At 43.3% G+C, this 25,457-nt stretch overlaps 1 protein-coding gene across 1 annotated transcript in view; it reads left to right on the top strand.

Annotated features, from left to right (window-relative positions):
- Window positions 1-21,672, top strand: part of LOC311104208 (phospholipid phosphatase-related protein type 5-like) — a gene marked incomplete at both ends in the record, with an annotated part of 49,393 nt that extends 27,721 nt beyond the window's left edge. Inside the window, 5 exons of the mRNA XM_084145940.1 lie at window positions 17,311-17,431; window positions 19,008-19,258; window positions 19,408-19,584; window positions 20,625-20,752; window positions 21,564-21,672. Of these exons, the coding sequence (XP_084002066.1) occupies window positions 17,311-17,431; window positions 19,008-19,258; window positions 19,408-19,584; window positions 20,625-20,752; window positions 21,564-21,672 (786 nt within the window). The remainder of the gene's footprint in view (window positions 1-17,310; window positions 17,432-19,007; window positions 19,259-19,407; window positions 19,585-20,624; window positions 20,753-21,563) is intronic.
- Window positions 21,673-25,457: the final 3,785 nt, after the last annotated feature.

Here is a 25,457-nt window from a genome sequence, read left to right as displayed (position 1 = left end):
GTTAAGAAAATATTTACTAAATAAACTAAAGTAAAGAATAAAATAAAAAGCAACACAATAAAATAACAATAACGAGGCTATATACAGGGGCACCTGTACTGAGTCAATGTGTGGGGGACACAGGTTAGTCGAGGTAATTTGTACATGTAGGTAGGGGTAAAGTGACTATGCGTGGATAATAAACCGCGAGTAGCAGCAGTGTAAGAACAAGGGGGGGGGGGGGGGGGGGGTCAATGTAAATAGTCCAGGTGGCCATTTGATTAATTGTTCAGCAGTCTTATGGCTTGGGGGTAGAAGCTGTTAAGGAGCCATTTGGACCTATACTTGGCGCTCCGGTACCACTTGCTGTGCGGTAGCAGAGAGAACAGTCTATGACTTGGGTGACTGGAGTCTTTGACAATTTTTTGGGCCTTCCTCTGACACCGCCTAGTATATAGGTCCTGGATGGCAGGAAGCTTGGCCCCAGTGATGTACTGGGCGGTACGCACTACCCTCTGTAGCACCTTACGGTCGGATGCTGAGCAGTTGCCATACCAGGCGGTGATGCAACCGGTCAGGATGCTCTCGATGGTGCAGCTGTAGAACCTTTTGAGGATCTGGGGACCCATGTCAAATCTTTTCAATCTCCTGAGGGAGAAAGGTGTTGTCGTGCCCTCTTCACAACTGTCTTGGTGTGTTTGGACCATGATAGTTCGTTTGTGATGTGGACACCAAGGAACTTGAAACTCTCGACCCGCTCCACTACAGCCCCGTCGATGTTAATGGGGGCCTGTTCGGCCCTCCTTTTCCTGTAGTCCACGATCAGCTCCTTTATCTTGCTTACATTGAGGGAGAGGTTGTTGTCCTGGCACCACACTGCCAGGTCTCTGACCTCCTCCCTATTGGCTGTCTCATCGTTGTCGGTGATCAGGCCTATGACTGTTGTGTCGTCAGCAAACTTAATGATGGTGTTGGAGTCGTGCTTGGCCACGCAGTCATGGGTGAACAAAGAGTACAGGAGGGGACTAAGCACGCACCCCTGAGGGGCTCCAGTGTTGAGGATCAGCGTGGCAGATGTGTTGTTGCCTACCCTTACCACCTGGGGGTGGCCCGTCAGGAAGTCCAGGATCCAGTTGCAGAGGGAGGTGTTTAGTCTCAGGGTCCTTAGCTTAGTGATGAGCTTTGTGGGCACTATGGTGTTGAACGCTGAGCTGTAGTCAATGAACAGCATTCTCACATAGGTGTTCCTTTTGTCCAGGTGGGAAAGGGCAGTGTGGAGAGCAATAGAGATTGCATCATCTGTGGATCTGTTGGGGTGGTATGCGAATTGGAGTGGGTCTAGGGTTTCCGGGATGATGGTGTTGATGTGAGCCATGACTAGCCTTTCAAAGCACTTCATGGCTACCGACGTGAGTGCTACGGGGCGGTAGTCATTTAGGCAGGTTACCTTCACTTTCTTGGGCACAGGGACTATGGTGGTCTGCTTGAAACATGTAGATATTACAGACTCGGTCAGGGAGAAGTTGAAAATGTCAGTGAAGACACTTGCCAGTTTGTCTGTGCATGCTCTGAGTACACGTCCGGGTAATCCGTCTGGCCCCACAGCCTTGTGAATGTTGACCTGTTTAAAGGTCTTGCTCACATCGGCTACGGAGAGTGTGATTACACAGTTGTCCGGAACAGCTGGTGCTCTCATGCATGCTTCGCTGTTGCTTGCCTCGAAACGAGCATAAATGGCATTTAGCTCATCTGGTAGGCTTGCGTCACTGGGCAGCTCGTGGCTGGGTTTCCCTTTGTAGTCCGTAATGGTTTGCGAGCCCTGGCACATCCGACGAGCGTCAGAGCCGGTGTAGTAGGAGTCAATCTTAGTCCTGTATTGACGCTTTGCCTCTTTGATGGTTCGTCTGAGGGCAAAGCGGGATTTCTTATAAGCGTGATCACACAGTCGTCCAGAACAGCTGGTGCTCTCATGCATGCTTCGCTGTTGCTTGCCTCGAAACGAGCATAAATGGCATTTAGCTCATCTGGTAGGCTCGCGTCACTGGGCAGCTAGTGGGTGGGTTTCCCTTTGTAGTCCGTAATAGTTTGCAAGCCCTGGCACATCCGAAGGAGCGTCAGAGCCGGTGTAGTAGGATTAGTAGGAATCTTAGTCCTGTATTGACGCTTTGCCTCTTTGATGGTTCGTCTGAGGGCAAAGCGGGATTTCTTATAAGCGTCCGGATTAGTGTCCAGCTCCTTGAAAGCGGCAGCTCTACCCTTTAGCTCGGTACGGATGTTGCCTGTAATCCATGGCTTCTGGTTGGGATATGTACGTACGGTCACTGTGGGGACGACGTCGTCGATGCACTTATTGATGAAGCCGGTGACTGAGGTGGTATACTCCTCAATGCCATTGGATGAATCCCGGAACATATTCCAGTCTGTGCTAGCAAAACAGTCCTGTAGCATAGCATTCGCGTCATCTGACCACTTCCGTATTGAGCGAGTCACTGGTACTCCCTGCTTTAGTTTTTGCTTGTAAGCAGGAATCAGGAGGATAGAATTATGGTCAGATTTACCAAATGGAGGGCGAGGGAGAGCTTTGTATGCGTCTCTGTGTGTGGAGTAAAGGTGGTCTAGAGTTTTATTTCCTCTGGTTGCATATGTGACATGCTGGTAGAAATGAGGTAAAACAGATTTTAGTTTGCCTGCATTAAAGTCCCCGGCCACTAGGAGCGCCGCTTCTGGATGAGCATTTTCTTGTTTGCTTATGGCCTTATACAGCTCGTTGAGTGCGGTCTTAGTGCCAGCATCGGTTTGTGGTGGTAAATAGACGGCTACGAATAATATAGATGAGAACTCTCTTGGTAGATAGTGTGGTCTACAGCTTATCATGAGGTACTCTAACTCAGGCGAGCAATACCTCGACACTTCTTTAATATTAGACATCGAGCACCAGCTGTTATTGACAAATAGACACACACCCCCAGACGTAGCTGCTCTGTCCTGCCGATACACGGAAAACCCAGCCAGCTCTATATTATCTGTGTCGTCGTTCAGCCACGACTCAGTGAAACATAAGATATTACCGTTTTTAATGTCCCGTTGGAAGGATAGTGTTGATCGTAGATCATCCAGTTTATTTTCCAATGATTGTACGTTGGCCAATAGGACGGATTGTAGTGACAGTTTACCCACTCGCCAACGAATTCTCACAAGGCACCCCGACCTCCGCCCCCTGTATTTCCGTCTTTTCTTCACGCGAATTACGGGGATTTGGGCCTGGTCTCGGGAAAGCAGTATATCCTTTGCGTCAGACTCATTAAAGAAAAAATCTTTGTCCAGTTTGAGGTGAGTAATCGCTGTTCTGATGTCCAGAAGCTCTTTTCGGTCATAAGAGACGGTAGCAGCAACATTATGTACGAAATAAGTTACAATGCGAAAAAAACTAACAAAATAGCACAGTTGGTTAGGAGCCCGTAAAACGGCAGCCATCCCTTCCGGCGCCATTATTGGGATGTGTGTGTGTGACTACATTGTCATGCAGAGAAATAGTGAGATCTGATGCATCATCCCCAAGAGTCCTTTATTAATTCCCCCCATCAAAATCTCTACCTGGATAAAGAGATGGATCCTCTGCTTAACCTGTGCTCTCTCTTCAGTCTTAATGGACAGTACCCTACCAAACCTGCTCACCAGAGAAAACTTTTCTGGCATATACTTTATTATAGGCCTATGAGAGAAATACTGAAGCAGGGGTGAATCACAATACTCTACCGTGGCAAATCATCCACCTCTCCTCCATCCTCAGTGATCTGAGAGGACAGGACAGATGGAAAGAGTCTGGTTAGAGCCCATTTGTGTGTCTCATTGTGGAGAGGCTGAATCTAACAGGAACCTGAGGAATTCACACTAACAGTCCTATGTTTTACTAGCAAATAGGCTCATACCATAGCACGCCTGCCCGTCCAGTCTGTTCATATCAGGAAAGGGTAATGGGATGACAGGTAGCCCTGATGGAAGAGAAACACAAGAGTTTTGGGACTCGTCAACTAGATTCAGCCGCGGGCCGCTTTTTTTTCTTGAGTGGATGGTCGGGGGGCCGGAACATAATTACAAATAATTTGTAGACTGCAAATTGACTGCATAAAGCCCAAACAGATGTAATATTTGACTAAAACATGATAATTTCAAACATTGCTTACATTTGTATATGATCACATGCCTCTCTATTATGAGTGGGAATCCTTGGAACAGATTTCCTAAATTAAAATCACTTGGAGCTGATTTCCTGGTGTTTGTACAGTCTTTTATGTCCAACTAAAATAACAAATATTTTTCTTTCTCAGAAAACTTGGGGGGCCAAATAAATGGAGGGCGAGGGAGAGCGGGCCAAATTCAACCCATGGGCCGCCAATTGGGGAACCCTGGACTAGAGTTACCTGTTACCATTACCATGTAATTTCATATCTATTCCATTACTTTAGTGACATAAATGTAATAAGTGATCTTACTTAAGAAAGTAAGATGTCATCTAAGATGAATGTCTCTAAACAATAAGCCTGTAGAAATGGGGATGGATGCTAGCTCTATGGGTGAGCTCTAGAACTGCTTGTTCAGTACAGTTCCATCAGGCCAAGCCGAAGTGAGATCTCATGCACATGATCCAACTGGCAGACAGACAAGTTTTTAGGAGGTGTCCCATACTCTGTCAGATGACTTTGCTCTCCTCACCCTTCCTCACCCCTCCTCACCCTCTATGTCTCGCCTACCAATTAACACCTCTCGTCTCAGAGCTGACGGAGAGTCTTTGCTCGTTAGCTAGCATTCTAATTACCACACAGATGATGGGAATTAAACCCAGACAAGGTGTTTTCTCTCCTGAATCTCCCTGCTGCTCAGAGGCTGTGCTGAATCTGAGGGAAGGGTCGTCTGAACTCTCTACGGTGTATGAAACTAACTAAAGGTTCGACTGTTTACTATCTTTCAGATTTTAATGTATTGGTCCCCATAATGAACCTTTCCATCATGGCTTGGTTCACATGGCGTGATTTGGTTGCATATGTAGAGTAACAAGCGGATATCTAATGAGATGTAAGGTGATGTGCCAGATGTAGCCCAGTCAAAGTTGACCCAGACCAGATGTGTCCATTTCTGCTCACTGAGGACCATGAAGTATCTCAATGGAGTTTGAATCTTGCCAACGTGGCTACCTCTCATATGGACACACATTACATCTATACAGAGATCCAGTGAGCGTCATGATCAGCTTGTTGACATGGAAACACTCGAGTGTCCTACCCACAAGGGGCCAGAGGAAGTCTAGTTCAACCCAAAATAGCTTTTAGTCCTTTTTGGTTTTATAGGGGGTAGATCAGCTTTAATATTGCAGATAGATTGTGGCTTCCATCAGTGTATTTGTCTGCATCATTTCCAATCCCCCATATATATTTTTTGTAAATATACAGTACCAGTTAAAAGTTTGGACACACCTACTCATTCCAGGCTTTTTCTAAATGTTTTACTATTTTCTACATTGTAGAATAATAGTGAAGACATCAAAACTATGAAATAACACATATGGAATCACGTAGTAACCAGAAAAGTGTTAAACAAATCAAAATATATTTTATATTTGAGATTCTTCAAAGTAGCCACCCTTTGCCTTGATGACAGCTTTGCACACTCTTGGCATTCTTTCAACCAGCTTCATGAGGTAGTCATCTGGAATGCATTTCAATTAACAGGTGTGCCTTGTTAAAAGTTAATTTGTGGAATTTCTTTCCTTCTTAATGCGTTTGAGCCAATCGGTTGTGTTGTGACAAGGTAGGGGTGGTATACAGAAGATAACCCTATTTGGTAAAAGACAAAGTCCATATTATGGCAAGAAAAGCTCAAATAAGCAAAGAGAAATTACAGTCCATCATTACTTTAAGACATGAAGGTCAGTCAATACGGAAAATGTCAAGAACTTTGAACGTTTCTTCAAGTGCAGTCGCAAAAACCATCAAGCGCTATGATGAAACTGGCTCTCATGAGGACCGCCACAGGAAAGGAAGACCCAGAGACAGGAAAGAAAGACCCAGAGACCATAAGTTCATTAGAGTTAACTGCACCTCAGATTGCAGCTCAAATAAATGCTTCACAGAGTTCAAGACACAGACACATCTCAACATCAACTGTTCAGAGGAGACTGCGTGAATCAGGCCTTCATGGTCGAATTGCATCAAATAAACCACTACTAAAGGACACCAATAAGAAGAAGAGACTTGCTTGGGCCAAGAAACACGAGCAATGGACATTAGACCGGTGGAAATCTGTACTTTGGTCTGATGAGTCCAAATTTGAGATTTTTGGTTCCAATCACCGTGTCTTCGTGAGACGCAGAGTAGGTGAACGGATGATCTCCACATGTGTGGTTCCCACCGGGAAGCATGGAGGAGGAGGTGTGATGGTGCTTCGCTGGTGAAGAATTCAAGGCACACTTAACCAGCATGGCTACCACAGCATTCTGCAGCAATATGCCATCCCATCTGGTTTGCGCTTACATTTTTACATTTTAGTCATTTAGCAGATGCTCTAATCCAGAGCGACTTACATTATTTATTTGTTTCATACTGGCCCCCCGTGGGAATCGAACCCACAACCCTGGCGTTGCAAGCGCCATGCTCTACCAACTGAGCTACACGGGACTTAGTGGGGCTATCATTTGTTTTTCAACAGGACAATGACCCAACACACCTCCAGGCTTTGTAAGGGCTATTTGACCAAGAAGGAGCGTGATGGAGTGCTGCATCAGATGACCTGGCCTCCACAATCCCCCAACCTCAACCCAATTGAGATGGTTTGGGATGGGTTGGACCGCAGAGTGAAGGAAAAGCAGCCAACAAGTGCTCAGCATATGTGGGAACTCCTTCAAGACTGTTGGCAAAGCATTCCAGGTGAAGCTGGTTGAGAGAATGCCAAGAGTGTGCAAAGCTGTCATCAAGGCAAAGGGTGGCTACTTTGAAGAATCTCAAATATAAAATATATAGATTTTTGGTTACTACATGATTCCATATGTGTTATTTCATAGTTTTGATGTCTTCACTATTATTCTACAATGTAAAAAATAGTACAACTAAAGAAAAACCCTTGAATGAGTAGGTGTGTCCGAACTTTTGACTGGTACTGTATATATAATATATATATAAATGTGCTGTGATGTTTCACAAAAGTTCTGAAACTTTCTATTCTCATAGTTTCTACAGATAGGGAGTTAAAGATAAACATTTTTGCTAAGAGTATTATTATATTATTGATCGATTGACTATGACTTTTTAAATCACCCAGCAGTGCTATTTGCAGAGTTGGCTCCAGGTAAATGTTGCAATTCATCAGCCATTCCTGAGCCTGCGACCAAAAACAAGCTACATATGGACAGTACCAAAACAAATGATCTAATGATTCTGTCTCTTCGCAGCAAAATCTGCAGAGCTGGGATGGTTACATTCTATTGGTTGCAATAATTGTGTATAATAATTTAAATGGAAAAACTCCAGACGTAGTTTTGAATCCAGTGTTGTTTTGTGTCTCAGTTCATAAACCATGTGCCATGGAATCGGTACATCAAAAATATTTTCCCAACTATTTTGCAATCTATATGGCACAGCTGTAAAAATGTTGGTCCTTAAATAAAACTTTTTTATTTATCACAATTTTCTTTAACCAACTTTGGTCTTTAATGCAGGGCCGACAGACAAGTTCCTTACTTTCTCCTTTTTTTTGGTCATTTTAGCAGACGCTCTTATCCAGAGCGACTTACAGTTAGTGAGTGCATACATTTTCATACTGGCCCCCCGTGGGAAACGAACCCACAACCCTGGCGTTGCAAGCACCATGCTCTACCAACTGAGCTACAGGGGACCTCCTTCCACTTACAGTGAGGGAAAAAAGTATTTGATCCCCTGCTGATTTTGTACGTTTGCCCACTGACAAAGACATGATCAGTCTATAATTTTAATGGTAGGTTTATTTGAACAGTGAGAGACAGAATAACAACAAAAACATCCAGAAAAACGCATGTCAAAAATGTTATCAATTGATTTGCATTTTAATGAGGGAAATAAGTATTTGACCCCTCTGCAAAACATGACTTAGTACTTGGTGGCAAAACCCTTGTTGGCAATCACAGATGTCAGACGTTTCTTGTAGTTGCTCACCAGGTTTGCACACATCTCAGGAGGGATTTGGTTCCACTACCCTTTGCAGATCTTCTCCAAGTCATTAAGGTTTCGAGGCTGATGTTTGGCAACTCGAACCTTCAGCTCCCTCCACAGATTTTCTATGGGATTAAGGTCTGGAGACTGGCTAGGCCACTCCAGGACCTTAATGTGCTTCTTCTTGAGCCACTCTTTTGTTGCCTTGGCCATGTGTTTTGGGTCATTGTCATCCTGGAATACCCATCCACGACCCATTTTCAATGCCCTGGCTGAGGGAAGGTTCTCACCCAAGATTTGACGGTACATGGCCCCGTCCATCGTCCCTTTGATGCGGTGAAGTTGTCCTGTCCCCTTAGCAGAAAAACACCCCCAAAGCATAATGTTTCTACCTCCATGTTTGACGGTGGGGATGTTGTTCTTGGGGTCATAGGCAGCAATCCTCCTCCTCCAAACACGGCGAGTTGAGTTGATGCCAAAGAGCTCCATTTTGGTCTCATCTGACCACAACACTTTCACCCAGTTCTCCACTGAATCATTTTTTATTTTTTATTTTTATTTCACCTTTATTTAACCAGGTAAGCCAGTTGCGAACAGGTTCTCATTTACAACTGCGACCTGGCCAAGATAAAGCATCATTCAGATGTTCATTGGCAAACTTCAGACGGGCATGTATATGTGCTTTCTTGAGCAGGGGGACCTTGCGGGCACTGCAGGATTTCAGTCCTTCACGGCGTAGTGTGTTACCAATTGTTTTCTTGGTGACTATGGTCCCAGCTGCCTTGAGATCATTGACAAGATCCTCCCGTGTAGTTCTGGGCTGATTCCTCACCGTTCTCATGATCATTGCAACTCCATGAGTTGAGATCTTGCATGCAGCCCCAGGCCGAGGGAGATTGACAGTTCTTTTGTGTTTCTTCCATTTGCGAATAATCACACCAACTGTTGTCACCTTCTCACCAAGCTGCTTGGCGATGGTCTTGTAGCCCATTCCAGCCTTGTGTAGGTCTACAATCTTGTCCTTGACATCCTTGGAGAGCTCTTTGGTCTTGGCCATGGTGGAGAGTTTGGAATCTGATTGATTGATTGCTTCTGTGGACAGGTGTCTTTTATACAGGTAACAAGCTGAGATTAGGAGCACTCCCTTTAAGAGTGTGCTCCTAATCTCAGCTCATTACCTGTATAAAAGACACCTGGGAGCCAGAAATCTTTCTGATTGAGAAGGGGTCAAATACTTATTTCCCTCATTAAAATGCAAATCAATTCATAACATTTTTGACATGCGTTTTTCTGGATTTTTTTGTTGTTATTCTGTCTCTCACTGTTCAAATAAACCTACCATTAAAATTATAGACTGATCATTTCTTTGTCAGTGGGCAAACGTACAAAATCAGCAGGGGATCAAATACTTTTTTCCCTCACTGTACCTCTTCTATTTTTGCTGTAATGCTGCAATTAGTTGGTTGTAATTTTGAGTAGAGCAGACATTTCCATATATTTTTGTTAGCAACAAGTGTGACATAACTCCACCAGTCCTATTTATGATATAATTTACAAAAATTATACAGTTTTTTCTTTTTTTTATCCAATAATGTTTTTGTTTTTTTATCAGTTAGTATATTTGAGTTTAACCATAATATTTGTTGTAATATTTGTTCTGTCTGTTCTGGTGGATTAAACTCAAAATGCAACCAACTTTCTATGGCTTGTTTTAAAAATAGCGATATTTTGGAGATTATTTCATTTTCAAATAACCGAAAGTGAGAGGTTGTAATCTGAATGAAGGGAAAAAGGCCATTCTTGAACATGAGGTGAGACATTCTTACTAATCTGCTAGAGAACCAGTTCAGATTTAAGTATAACTTTTGTATGACTGAAGCCTTTAGTGAGAGGTCTAATGCTTTAATATTTAATCATTTCTGCCCGCCAAATTCATATTTATTATATAAATAGGCCTGTTTAATTTTATCTGGCTTGCCCTTCCAAATAAAATGGAATCTTTTTTGCTCATATAATTGAAAAACAAGTGGCTAGGTGTAGGCAAGGCAATAAGCAAATAGGTAAACTGGGATATGACTAAAGAGTTGATCAGGGTGATTTTTCCACAAATAGACAGGTATTTTCCTTTCCATAGTAGCAAGATCTTATCTATTTTTGCTAACTTTCTATAAAAATTTATTGGAGTGAGATCATTTATTTTTGTCGGGATATGAATACAGAGTATGTCAACTTTTAGACCATTTTATTGGTAAACTACACGGTAATGTAAAAGTTGCATTTTTTAGTGATCCAATACATAATATGGTACATTTATCATCATTTGGTTGTAATCCAGAGAGGTTAGAAACATTATCTAGATCCTCTATGAAGCTGTGGAGGGATTCTAGTTGTGGATTTAAAAGAAAACATGAATCATCAGCGTACAATGACACCTTGGTTTTTAAGCCTTGGATTTTCTAGGCCCTTGAAATTATTGTTGGATCTGATTTTAATGGCTAACATTTCGATGGTCATAATACATATGTATGCCAATAGTGTACAACCTTTTTTTACTCATATTGACAGTTTAATACTTTCTGAAAAGTAGCCATTATTGACTATTTTACACCTAGGGTTACTATACATAACTTTAACCCATTGTATAAGAGATTCTCCAAAATGTAAATATTCCAGGCATTTATATATAAATTCCAGTCGTACTTTATCAAAAGCCTTTTCACAGTCAGCTATGAATACCAGGCCTGGTTTCCCAGATTTTTCATAGTGTTCTATTGTTTCCAGTACTTGTCTTATATTATCTCCAATGTGTTATCCATGTCAAAATTAGGATGAGGTATACCTCGACTGGTATGCCATCCAGCCCTGGATTTTTAAAGGCTTTAATTGCATCAGGAAGTTCCTCCTCTGTAATTTGGCCTTCACATGAGTCTTTCTGTATGGCTGTTAATTTTATATTATTAATAGGAATAAAAATCCTTTCAATTAACTTCGGTTAGTGGAGATGGAGGAGACTGAAACGAGTACTTTGCTCCCTCTTTCAAAATAATGTTTGGTGAATCATGGGTGACTCCGTCATTCGTAACAAGTTTCAAGAAATTATTTTTGGTAGCTTTTCTGTGTTGAAGATTAAAAAATGATGTGGTGCATTTTTCACCATATTCCATCCAGTTCGCTTTATTTTTATAATATAGTACACTTGATCTTTCTTGAATAAGTTCCTCCATTTCTTTTTGTTTTTACTCTAACGTATTCTGTGCCTCTTTGGTACAGTTTTATTGCTATCTATCTGTACTGTTAGTCCCTCTATTTCCTTTGTTAATATGAGTTATTTTGACCTAAATCGCTTTTGTTTTAAAGATGAGTATTGAATTGCATGCCTTCTAAATGCACATTTAAAAGTGTCCCATACAATAAGGGGATCTGCTGTACCTATATTATGTCGGAAAAAGTCAGTTAGATATTCTTCTGTCCTGGTTAAAAACAAGGTGTCACCCAATAGGCTTTGATTACATTTCCAATATCCTCGCCCACGTGGAAATTCTATAAGAGTAATGTACATGCCAATTATATGATGGTCTGTATGACTATCTTTTAATCATAGTGATACATACTGAAATGTGAATTTTGGGTCCAGAAGTAAGATGGAAGGAAGGATATGATGAAGGACAGCAGGAGTGCAAATGAGCACACACACACACACACACACACACACCACACACACACACACACACAGATGCAGATGGCAGGGTGGGCTCCAGGGGGACATGTTGGCTGTGTCTCTTCTCTGCCATGGGACCATATGTGTCTAGAAAGAGTCACTGTTGTCGCTGGGCCGCTGTGGACTGCTTCAGGGAAGGACGGGGTGAAGGAGGGGTGCCGACGGGGAGGAGGGGTTGAGGGAGGGGTGCAGAGGAAGAGGAGGAGGAGGTAAGGGAGGGGTGCAGAGGAGTAGGAGGAGGGGGCAAGGGAGGGGTGCCAAGGGGGAGGTGGAGGGGGTAAGGGAGGAGTGACGAGGGGGAGGTGGAGGGGGTAAGGGAGGAGTGACGAGGGGGAGATGGAGGGGGTAAGGGAGGAGTGACGAGGGGGAGGTGGATGGGGTAAGGGAGGAGTGACGAGGGGGAGGTGGAGGGGGTAAGGGAGGAGTGACGAGGGTGAAACGACAAATGGAGAAAGGTGAGAAGAGTAGCAGATGATGAAATACAGGGAGTGGATAGAGAAAGATTGAGTGTAGAGGCACAGAAAGAGATGGTGGGAGAGTAGGAGTTTCCTTTACCGCCCTAAGAGAAAAACAAAATAGATCTCGTAGAGAGGGGTTGAAACAACTGTGAAGGTACATAGTACACAACATTAAGAAAAAGAGAGGTTGTCACCTATTATTGTAAGGAGAATGACTGTGTCTAGTTTAACCACTGTGAAGTGGTTACCATGGTAATACCCAGCTTTCAGAGTGGTGCTATATCTGTTTGGTATCCTTGCAGCAGACCAATTTACAGGCAGCTTCACAGTCCTGCTCAGCTTCAACACAATCACAACAATTATCTGACTGACCGCAATGATAATCACTTTACTGAACTCGATCAGAGCCGATACACTGATCCCACCATCAAATGATTCACTCCATCCCTTTATCACTTCTTTCTATCTCTATTCTGATCTGGTTCTCTCTCTCAGCTCTTTATTTGTGTTGCTTTCTCTCTGAGAGTGGGTATAGTTTATACTATAGTTTATAGTATAGTTTATGGTTTAGTTTATGGTATAGTTTATGCCTGAGCTGTGCCTCTATCAGCTCCATGTAGCATTAGCCTGGTTTTCTTTAATGACTTGATTGGTCATTGAGCCTACAGACTGCATGTAAAGTAATACTGTATGTGTGTATAATGTACATATGCATATAATATATTTAGATTATGTTCCAGTATCTAGTTGTACTGTATGTGACAGCTGAAGACATACACCCGCTTGTGTAATGTGATTAGTGTGAACTCGTCAGTCACAGCTCCACAGCACGGATGACTGATCCCTTTACGCTCAGGCAGAAAGCAGAGGCACCTCAGTGGTCCTCAAAGAGGGACATGCTTCACTCAACGCCCCAGAGACCAGTGACCAGCATCATCCAATTCTGTTATTTTACTCACTCTTGATCTCAGTTATTCTCACTCTCTTCAGCTTCTGCTCTCCTTCTCTCTCGGTTCCTCCCTCTTCATTTCACTCCTCTCTTCCTGCCTCTGTGCTTTTCACACTAAAGACAGGCTCTGTTCCTCACCTGCAGCTGTGGCTTAGCTGTTTGGCTGCCAACAGGGAATTTAGAGGGATTTAACAGAAAGAGATTTTGGGAAAAGAGAGCATGAAATGAAAGAGGACAAGAATGGAGGGGAAGGACAAAGAGAGAAATCCTAACCTACTTTCCCTGTTGGGGTCTGGGAGAAAAATCTACAAAGGCTGATTGACATAGAAAAGACATGAGGGAGTAAGGAGGGGGTAATACAGGAGTGATATAACACAAGATTAAGCATAGTAAACCGAAAACAACCAGAATGATACACCATGTTAACCATAGAAGCAGCAAATGTTCAGTTGTTTACAATGAAATAAGTGCATTCAAAACAGTTATTTTATCTTCAAATCATAGAGCTATCAATGTCCATGAAGTGCATTCATACATTAGTTAATTAGCGTGTGTGTGTGCGTGCGCGCGTTTACAGATTTGATTCAACCGCGATAGTGCTTGTTCTCTCTTGTAACGGTTCATGTTGAACAAATGGTTTTAACAAACCCCAGCCTGGCCAGCTGTTCAAACCCTCTGTGGAGATGTGGTATATACATGGATCCTCTTCATATTAACATGATACTGGATGAGAGCAACAGAAATACTACACTATACAATCCCAGCCAATACTGTATGTACTAAATGGGCACTAACTCCAAGTCGCCAAGGCCCTTAAGACTTCCTTTATGTACCATTCATAGTGTTGTAGGCTGTAGCTTATTCTATCACCACCAGAGGATAATAAACTCAATCCACTGTGACGTTTACCCTACATGGTAGACCTATCTAGATCCATTAGCTTAGAGTATGTTGAAGTGATTCAGGTCAGATTCCACTGTAGGTGATGACAGATAATGGGATGCTGGTGACAGGTCCAGCTTCCATGACTTTACACATGGCTAAATTATCCCATCATGTCCTATGGACATCACTGGGACTAATAAGATGGGATGTTTTGGATAATGATGATGATGTTTCATCATTATCTATACAACAGTAAGGGATGGGAGCAAAACAAACACAATAGCAGTAGAGGTGGTATACCATGGACCATAATGCATCTGTTTATGGGATTGGAATCATCAGCCTTCCATTTCCCCAGACACTCATCTTAACAGAGTCAGCTGTTGGACCAGAGCGGTGTGTGTCGGTTCGCTGAGCATCCGTAGCCCAGTGTGTGTGTGTGTGTGTGTGTGTGTGTGTGTGTGTGTGTGTGTGTGTGTGTGTGTGTGTGTGTGTTTTTACAAGTGTGTGTTAATAAGACCTATCTGAGTTTATCTGGGGTTCTAACAGGCTTCTTGGAATTAGCCTCAGATGATTATCTAGGGCTGTTATCTCCCTGCCTCTTCTCCCTGTCTTCCTATCTCCTTACCCCTCTTTCCCACGTGATTAGAACTGATTCTAAGATATTTATCCAGTTGCTTACACACGATCACAAACTGACTCCTCCAACTTGCTCTCACTGACAGGAATGTTTGCACACGCATACACACACACATACACACACACACACACACACACACACACACACACACACACACACACACACATACAACACACACCCCAACAGGGTCAGGGTCCAGTTCATCCCAGTTGTCAGAGCCGCTCTCTGATTCAGCGGCAGACGAGGGTGAAGTGCAGGACATTCTCTTTTCTCTTCTCCTTTCTGCTCTCTGTCTCCACGCAACGCAGATTGGACTGATGTCACGGCCCAGGCACGTGATTGGTCAGATACTATTCTTAGTCTGTTGAGGGGCTACTGCCTGTCTGCCAGGGTTGGGGTAAAACATTTTTTTATTCCAGTCAATTCAGGAAGTATACTGAAATTCTAATTCCAATTATCTTTTCAATTAGGAAAGTTTCCTGAATTTAAATGGAATTGACCCAACCCCCCCTCTGTGTTTTCCACTCTCTCTCTCCTTTCCTCCCCAGAGGTGTGGTGGTGTGGGTCTAATAGCACTGGGAACAGGACACTTACTGTAGAGTACCCTTCTGCTTCATATCAGTCAACTTGTGCTGTATAGAACCAGAAATGTTACATTATTGTGTTTAATGTCAAGGAAGTTAGGTACAACAGCCAATTTCCTATCTACAACACAAAACCTGCAGCCATGTTACCTTGACTCCTTACGAGAGCAGTAAGACTAGAGCCACGTAGCAGAGCAAGCTCTAGCGTGATGGAGGGGGATAATTTAAAAGACGTCAGTTGAAATAATGTGCAACATGATTCACCATGCAGACAGGGTCCAGGCGCATCTGTGAATAATTCATTGTTACAGTTTGCTCTCTCTCTTTCCCTCTTCCCTCTCTTTCTGTATCCCTCTCCCTTCACGCTCTCCTTCTCCATCTCAACACGCGCTTCTATCTCCCTCTCTGTACTGATTGTATCTCCAAAGTGTATTCATACGCTCCAATTCTGGAGGCAAGTAGCTATTAACAGTGGTGAATTGCATGAAGAGGGATGGTTGTACAGTATTGACTATGTGATATGCTTCCGAACAGGATCACCACCCACTGCTGAACAGCTTTTAGCAGACTGAGACTCAGTGTTTCAGAGTACTGATCCATGTAGGAGTGGGATGGGATGAAGCCCAATACCTCACTTCCCCAACACATGCTAACAGATTTACTGTGTGGACATATGTTTGTCAGTCAGCCTCTAGTATGACGGTGCCCTTGGCAACCTCTAGTTTATGTTGATCATCTCCTTCCAATTTGATGTCATGGTTCATATTAGAATTAGTTTAGTGTTGCTATGGAACCATTAGTCCCAATGACGTATGTTTCCCTAATGGAGGGGGAGTGCTATTGGGCACGCACATAGGAACACAGAGTATCTGCTCCAGAGGCTGTTAGCTCATTCAAACTGTCCAGTCTTAATTCTTCTTAGACCTGAAACTTTTCTTTCTCTCTCATTTCTATAAATAAGGGAAGGTAATATGTTATTCCCTGCTATTCCTCTGTATTGTGTCCTTTGCACTGTTTGGATGGATCCCCAGTGCATTTTACATTTATATTTTATGAGAACATAAGTTGGATTCAGTTATGCTTTAGTGTTTGGGTGGCTATTAGCTTAAGTCCTTGCTGTTGGAATAATAAACACATGGTTTTCTAATACAGAAGGACAAGCAAATGTTTTGAGGCAAGTCATTTGGGAAATAGGAAATAGTCTGAGCACCAAGCATAAAAGAGTGATGAGTTTCACAGTTCAGGGCCCTCAATAAAGCAATCATGACAGCACATGCACTCAGTGGGTGTGAAATGTAGCTACAGTTATCTGGTTTCTGTGTCTGTCACAAGCCTGGCACGTTCCTCGCTCCAATGGTGGGGTTTTTTGTAACACAAATGAATGGCTGGACACCTGCGAATGTCAAGTAGATGATGAGGGTTTCAAATGAAACTGTGTGGGTGTGAACATGGAGATCTCTAGCCACGCGCTGACATTAGGCTGCGTGTTGTGTGAGAGAGTTGAGGTCTGTGTGCGCAAGTGGCTTTCCGAGAACTTGTGCATAGCCTAAATGAAATAAAATACCTTGTCGTTTTCAAGACATGCACTCTCTCGCTCAGTTCGGGGCCCTCAATAAAGCTAACTGGATCTCTCTCTGCCTCCCTCTCTCTCTCTCTCTCTCTCTCTCTCTCTCTCGCTCTCTCAATTTCAATTTCAATTTCAATTTAAGGGCTTTATTGGCATGAGAAACATGTGTTAACATTGCCAAAGCAAGTGAAGTAGATAGTAAACAAAAGTGAAATAAACAATAAATATTAACAGTAAACATTACACTCAGAAGTTTCAAAACTCTCTCTGTCTCTCACTCTGTCTCTCTGTCTCTCTCTGTCTCTCTCTCTGTCTCTCTCTGTGTCTCTCTCTGTATGTCTCTCACTCTACAGATCCTGGTAGGGGAGCTGGTGGCATTCTTTCTGAAGGCTGAGGGGACGCAAGAGAAGACCATAGTGACAGCAGACTGCTGCTACTTCAACCCGCTACTGCGACGCATCGTCCGCTTCCTAGGTAACCACTACAGCCTCTAGAGTCTAGACCAACACCACACAGCCCTGCCTGAACTAGTCTTGAATGATTAGTGTATCTAACAAGATTATATAAACACACCTGGAATTGGAAATATCTACAAAAGGGTACCTGAATTTGATGTCTTTTAGAGGAAAATGTAGATGTTTGTGATGAGGTGATGTTGAAGGAGTCAGGCGCAGGAGGGTAAATCACAGAATAACAGGCTTTATTACGCACCCACAGAGTTAGGCAGGAACGCGTCAAAACACTCCACTGGAAAATACGAGGCACACAGGAAAATATCCCGGCGATACAAAATACAAGGAGCTCCACCGAGCTTCACTACTCTCCACAATAAACAATCACACACAAAGACAAGGGGGCAGCAGGAACACTTCTAGGTACTGATGAGGGGATATGAACCAGGTGTGTGTAATAAACAAGACAAAACAAATGGAATGATGAGGAGCGGCAGTGGCTAGAAGGCCGGTGACGACAAACACCGAAGCCTGCCTGAACAAGGAGAGGAGGCAGCTTCGGAGGAAGTCTTGACAATGTTGATTGGATTTGCCACTGTGCACAGGATATAACCGGTATAGAACAGTACAGTGAGAGCTCTTTCCCAACAATGCAGTGATAATAACAATAACATAGATAATAATAGAAAATGGAGAAAAAAAACACACAAGAAGTACGATATAAGTTTGAGTACAGGCATAACTGAATGAACAACAGAGACCGAATGCAATATGGAATTTTATTAAATAATTTGGGTTATGGCCTCGTCTCCAAGGAATGCTCCTCGGAGCCAGATGCTGATGACAGGTAACCCTTTGCTGGGCAGCTGGCATCGAACCCCCCCGCTAGCGGAATGGAGTTCCAATGACAGGCCTTAAGGTTATTGTAGCTGCTGGTGGTGGGGAGGTGGATGGTTGTCAAAAACTGCTGCTGAAACTGCTGCTGAAAAACAGCAAGTGAGAGAACATGGGTAAGATGACATGTAAATAGATCCCAAGATTTACACCAATTGGTTGAAAGAGAGGAAAGTGATAGGTTAAACAGCAAATGTGCAGAATGTGCATTATTGTGCCGTGCTTATAGGCTAAAGTAAATAGGTGAATGACATTCTGCACATGGCTAATAGGATAGAGGAGAAGAACTAGACGCTATGCTGATGATGAAACGTTTGTATTCATTCCCACTATGCCCGTATAATAGGAAACAGAGTGAATTATGATATGCGGCTTGATTAAGTTAAACGAGCATTCAGACCAGCCTTCCTGATTGAACTTTCGTAAACTACATTTGAAGAAACACGAGAACGCAAGTAACACAACAATGAAACAGGAAGAGACATGCCTCAGTGGTTTGTGATGATGAAGGCTAAAACTGGTGTGAAGAATTTCAGACCGATTAGCATGTTCATCACTTCAAGTGATCATGAAGGCTTTTGCAATTTCACACCTCAGCTGATAACAGCGGCTCCCAGGTAGGCTGGGGATAACTAAACACCTCCTCTTTTAGTTGGCTGTCATTGCTCTCTCTCGCTCTTTCTCTCTTTCTCTCTCTCCCTCAGGAGTGTTCTCCTTCGGCCTGTTCACCACCACCATCTTTGCCAACGCGGGTCAGGTGGTGACAGGAAACCAGACGCCTCACTTCCTATCTGCCTGCCGGCCTAACTACACGGTCCTGGGTTGCACATCCAACATGCAGTACATCACTCAGCCCCGCGCCTGCACTGGCAACCCCCTGGTAGTGGCGTCCGCACGCAAATCCTTCCCCTCCAAGGACGCAGCCCTCAGTGTCTACTCTGCAGTCTACACTGTGGTAGGTTCTGGTTTGGGGAGTAGGAGTTTGGACGGTTTGATACACATGTTATGGTATACCACCCTATAGTATAGAGTTGATACCCAGCCTATAGTATTACAATGCCTGACAGTCCTCCTGGTCTCCTCCCCTATCTCTGTCTGTCCCAGATGTATGTGACGCTAGTGTTCCGGACCAAAGGCACTCGGCTGACCAAGCCTACGGTCAGCCTGACCCTGCTATGCCTGGCCATGCTGGTGGGAGTGGTCAAGGTGGCAGAGTACCGCAACCACTGGGCCGATGTCCTGGCCGGCTTCTTCACTGGAGGAGCCATCGCTGTGTTTCTAGTGAGAGGGAGGGAGGGGAGGGGAGGGAAGGATGGATGGAGGGAGCTGCTGAGGGAATGGTGAGGGAGAAGAGGGTGGTTAGGGAAGTCATTATTCTGGGAGATGAGATGAGGGTGAGAGAATGTAACAGTGATGTATATTGATGACACACTGGATTTTCTCACCATGGGATGAGAAATGTTACACCCATTTCACTTACAGTGAGCTCCAAAAGTATAATCCTGAATGAATCGTGAATAATGAGGATTGAGAAATTTAGACACATACATTTCAAATCCCCCCCCCCCCAAAATGCTACTCACTGGACTATACCCACACACATACTACACTGACACTCCAACACGCACACACACACACATGCATATTGACGCCACACACTCACACATAGACACACTTTACATATGCTGCTGCTACTCTGTTTATTATATATCCTGATTGCCTAGTCACTTTTACTCCTACCTACATGTACATACTGTATTACATCAATTACCTCAACTACCTGGTACCCTGCACATTGACTCAGTACTGGTACTCCTTGTATAAAGCCTCGTTATTATTTTTGTTTATTTCCTTTTTTTGGTATTTTCTTTTAGCAAATATTTGTCTTACTTTTTAACTCTGCACTGTTGGGAATGGGCTCGTAAGTAAGCATTTCACTGTAAAGTCTACACCTGTTGTATTCGGCACATGTGACCAATACAATTTGATTTGATTTGATAAATGATTTTGTCCCAATACTTTTGGTCCCCTAAAATGGGGGGACTATATACATAAAGTGCTGTAATTTCTAAATGGTTCAGCCGATATTGATGAAAATACCCTCAAATAAAAGCTGACAGTCTGCACCTTACCCTCATAGTCATTGTATCATTTCAAATCCAAAGTTCTGGAGTACAGAGCCAAAACAACAAAAAATGTCACTGTCCCAATACTTTTGGTAGTGTCAGTACTGTCATTGCCTTTTATTTTCTTATACACCCAGTTCTTCCCCGTCTCTTTCCCTTTCTCTCTCTTTCTCACTCTCACTTCTCTCTCTCCAGGTGACGTGTGTGATCAACAACTTCCAGCAGACGAGGCCCCCTCCCCCTCCCCCGCGGCCCCAGCGCCCTGAGTCAGTGCTAGGCATGCCCATGGTGGCTCTGCCCTGTGTGGAGAGTCCACTCGAAAAGTTAAGTGGAACTCAGGTAAGGGGTGGGGGTGGGTGAGCGGCAGGGCTGCACACACAGGGGGGGGGCAGACATGCACCCCTTCTCTCCCCCTTCTGTCGTCCCCCCGATCCCAAAAGTAGATGTCCCCTCACAGCGCATGCCCCAGCCCCAGTACCACCCCCTAACCCTCAACCCCGACCAAAGCACAAGTACATCCAAACCTCGTCTTTGAGCCAGTAATCCTTTACTCAGAAAATGTGTGGACTTCTTAGAGTTTAGAGAGAGCCGGTTGCAGTAGTCTATTCCTCAGTATTCATTCACCATCCCTCAGTGGTTTAAGCTTTGAAGGCCTCTTAGCTCTTTGAAGTGAATGAGAAATGCACTGTGAGCTCTTTAGATAAGGGAGAGCAGAGGGCACTAGGGAAGGACAACCTGTTGAAAGTGTGATTCAAGGGAGCAGCTTTGAGATGGCTTGTGTCTCCTCTTGTCTGTCACCTACACTAACCCTCACCTGACCTCCTCCCTCCCCTGTCTCCCACCTCGCTCTTTTCCCTTATCCCTCACTTGATCTCTATCCTTCTATCTGTGTCACCAGCATCCTGCACTCTCCTCCTGCCCTCCCTACAATCCCTACGTTCACCACCCATTCTGACCAACTTTTGATCGTTTTCTCTCGCTCCTTGCTCCTCACTCATTTTTCTTTTTTTCATCTCTCGTTCCACCCCATCTTTCTCTCTCTGTCTCTTTCATTCCCTCTCTCTCTCCTTCTTCCTCCCTCTCTTCTCTTCTGTCCCTCCCTCTCTCTTTTTCACTCCTCTCTCTCCCCTGCAGACTCCGAGGGGATCTCCTTTCACAGAGATCACATGACCATCAGCCGTATCGGTTCCCCGCCACCCCAGATGTCCTCATTCCGTCTCGCTCCATTTCCAGCGAAGTCTAGACCAGCCACACGAACATGAACACTCACACGAACACCACTGCGCCGCCCACCCGGCAGGCCACTACTCCACTCTCTACAGATCCTACTCTACACAGGTCTAGACTTTCAAAACACACACGCACACAAACACAACACACGCAGCATACTCAGACCTCTACAAACCTCCCCCTAACCTTGTCCAAGCCCAAACCCCTGGGGAACCGAGAGGTGAGCTCTCAAAGTGAGACTCACAAAGACTTAACAGCTATCCAGCTGAACATTCAGTACAGTGTCAGGTACAGGAATGCCTCTTTCATTTTGTTGTTTCCAGAGGCTTCTTTTTTTAATGTGCTTCATTGTGTGAAGTACACATTTCACTGATATCACAAGGTGATGTTTCATCTTCTACGTGCTTGTAAGGCGAAACTGTCAGAATCCATCAAGCTGTATTCATTTGAGAACTGTGTTCTTTTGTGTTTTCAACTGTCTGTTGAAGATGTCCTCCCAGGCAATGCAGCCAGTCATCCTGAAACACTTCAGTCATTTGTGTCTCTGTGCACTTTTAAGATGAATCTAAACAACCGCTCAATGAACACTCTCTGCTGGCTGTAGGGCTCATTTTCAGTATCCTAGAATGAGCCAATCATCAAATAACTGCACCAGTCAACAAACTCAAGTGAACAAATGTTTACGGACCAATCACTTTCTGTAGCAACTTTGGTACTTAACTACTGTACCTTCAAAATACAGCATAGAGACAACACACACAGATCAGGATCCTGGTAGGTCTACATACACAGCATTAGCTCTCTGGCAGACCTCTCTCCAGCTCTGCATGACATTACCCAGATCAAAGGATTCTGTTCATATCGCTGAGAAGAAGAAGACAAGACTACAACAAACAGGATGAAAGTGCAGACAGTTTATTTTTCTCCGCTTTCGACTGGTTGCAGCTGCAGCAAGTCAGCATGAAATAGATACAGATTTGGTAAGACCGGATGAGACGCATTTTGAAATACATCACAAGTGACAGGACATGAGCTTTGTACAGTACAAAATATTTTATTTTGCACTCAATGTATCTGGACAGGGAACCTTGGTTACCAAAGCTTTGTCATTGTGATGTCGCCAAAACATTTGTTTACTCCCACATCACTTTTGTCTGGAATGGAACAGATCACATCGGCATGGAACGGAACACCACACTGGAAAACCAAGATTCCCTGTCTCTGTGCTGTAGAGAGATATTATTTACAATGGACTTTGCCTATTCATGTGATTATGTGATTTATTTATGAGGAGATTATTCATAGATGTATTTATTTGATATGTGTATATATGGTGTGGTTGCCACAGAAAACAGTTTTGCTGATTTTGATTTGCACAGCCCTCTCATATCTCACCCTCCACTCTCCACTCTCTCCCACTGGCATATATTTTTCTACTGCTGTTTGGTTGTCTTCTTTGTGTTGTATCCTGACTATACCGTCACTGGGCTGTGTAATGTTTCCCTCTGTTGGACAACACACATACTCACACATGAAAACGCTCATACGAAAACACACATTTAATACTGACAAACTTACCAAAATACACACACTTTTGGACGTGCATACAACATACACATACTCACCCAACCAAACAAACACACACATACACACTCACTTACCTCTCCTAATCTCTAGCCTATACCTCCCATCTTTTCCACTTTCTTACACTTAAACCTGTTTGTATGGTTTTGTAAATAGTTATTTTTTGTAATGAGAACGTGATTTTTACACAGACACCCCACTGCACTCCTTACATTAAGTTGTTATGGAGAAATGGGAACATTCGTCGTATCAACTGTATTACTAAAGACAAGAGTGTATGTAAAGGTCCTTGTCCACTCTAAATCAGGCCTGGATCGGACCTGTCCTCATCCCAAACTGGCAGCCATTCTGCATCAAACCAGCTGCCCTCCCGGACCAAGGTTGGAGTCAACAGAAGATGGCCCGTGGTGTTATGCTAACATTAGAATCCCCCCATGGTTTAGTTTCTCTTGTAATAGTTCACCTGCCAGCCCATACTGTATACACCACAGTCAGTAAACTAGGAGGAAGTGCACTGTATACTATCACAGTATTGAGGGGGTCTGTCACAGTATTGAGGGGGTCTGTTGCTTTTACATTTAAGTCATTTAGCAGATGCTCTTATCCAGAGCGACTTACAGGACTAATTAAGGTTAAGTGTCTTGCTTTAGGGCACATCGACAGATTTTTCACCTCGTCGTCTCGGGGATTCAAACCAGCGACCTTTCGGCTACTGGCACAACGCTCTTAACTGCTAGGCCAAAACTAACGGGAGCTACAAAAAACGACACAGATGGCTTGATTATGTTTGGGTCCGAATGTGTATTCCTTGGAACACAGACAATACATCTGTAGTTTGATTTAGTTCTATTTTATTGGCCAAAATATTTTTTTAAATAAGACGATGAACAATGAAGTAACATGTAAAAAAAAAAAAAAAGGAAAAAAAGGTGTTCTTTGGAGGTGTTCTGAGTTTTAACACTTCATTTCATCTTGTTACACCGTACCCTCTGTTTTGTAAAGATTTGTCTGATGAGAACAATAAATGGATATTGCAATAAAAAGGATGCTGAGTGTTAGCTCTTGCCTTTTATGAGGGCAGGACACATTCTGTTTTACTGTCATTGATTTCATCCTTTGACCAATCACAATGCTGATTGTTGCTCAAACATGGCCCAGGGTGTTGATCATAGCCAATAGGAATGTCTTATACTTTTTAATCAATGTCATATTTTTTTTTCTCTATTGGACAGATGATGCACTTCTTCCTTACAACAACCTCTAAATGCATGAGAAGAACATAATATGAGGGTTACTGCTTCCTGCTGGTGAGAGATACGCATTACATGTAAATTATTTTTTTCATTAGTCAATGCAGAGCTGCAACATCTGAGCTGATAACTCTCTAACCTCTGTGAATATAAAAGTTGTTTAAAATGTCCTTATTACCTCAGTATAATGTTGTTAATTACTCCCAGTAATGTCTAAAAACTAGCAGACATGCAAGTTACTGAACATTGAACCACTGTATTTCATGTTCTTAGCCTAACGGTTCCACAAGTGGTAAATGTTCATAAAAATTTTGGGAGAAAATGTAGAATATATGTAATATGTGCTAGCTAGCATTTGACAGTAATAGCAAAGACCCTACATATTGTAATAGCCAGGACTAGGCCTTATTGATTACGTCCATTGACTATGCAGTGACAGTAGAAGGCCACAAGATGGCGACCTATATCAAATATTTCCACCGGCGCGATCACTGTCTCATTCAGGGAGGCAAAGTACCTGTGTTAATGCAAGGTAAGCGCTTCTCAGTGAGTGCATCACTGATTACGAGGTTGTCATTCCTGTTTCTTCTAGGTGACATTCCAATATCACAGCTGTGAACATTTTAAGGTATTCCAATGACAGTACCATTGGCTCTCTTAGGCTCACCTCATTTACTACAAATTTAGATTTTTATTGAAATCTTTGCAAAAAAAACTTTGACTCACAATGATTGCAGAAGCTTTAAGACCTTTGAGAATTGCATCTGCAATTTCTAAACCTGGGTAAATTAATATAAAGAACCAAAGACTCCATGCAGAGAGGTTGAAAGACCCTATGAGGAGCAATGTTCCCCTCACAGCCTGACTCCATCTGCACTTCCTCTGGGGTTTATTCAGAATAATTTAAACCTGAACTGAGTGCTCTAAAGTGTAAACGATGTTCTGAATATCAGTTGAGAGTGTC

Source organism: Coregonus lavaretus, assembly GCF_964263955.1.
Source record: "Coregonus lavaretus genome assembly, chromosome: 28".
Taxonomy (NCBI): Eukaryota; Metazoa; Chordata; class Actinopteri; order Salmoniformes; family Salmonidae; genus Coregonus; species Coregonus lavaretus.
The sequence above is the reverse complement of the archived record's forward strand: the minus strand, read 5'-3'. Positions and strand labels throughout refer to the sequence as shown.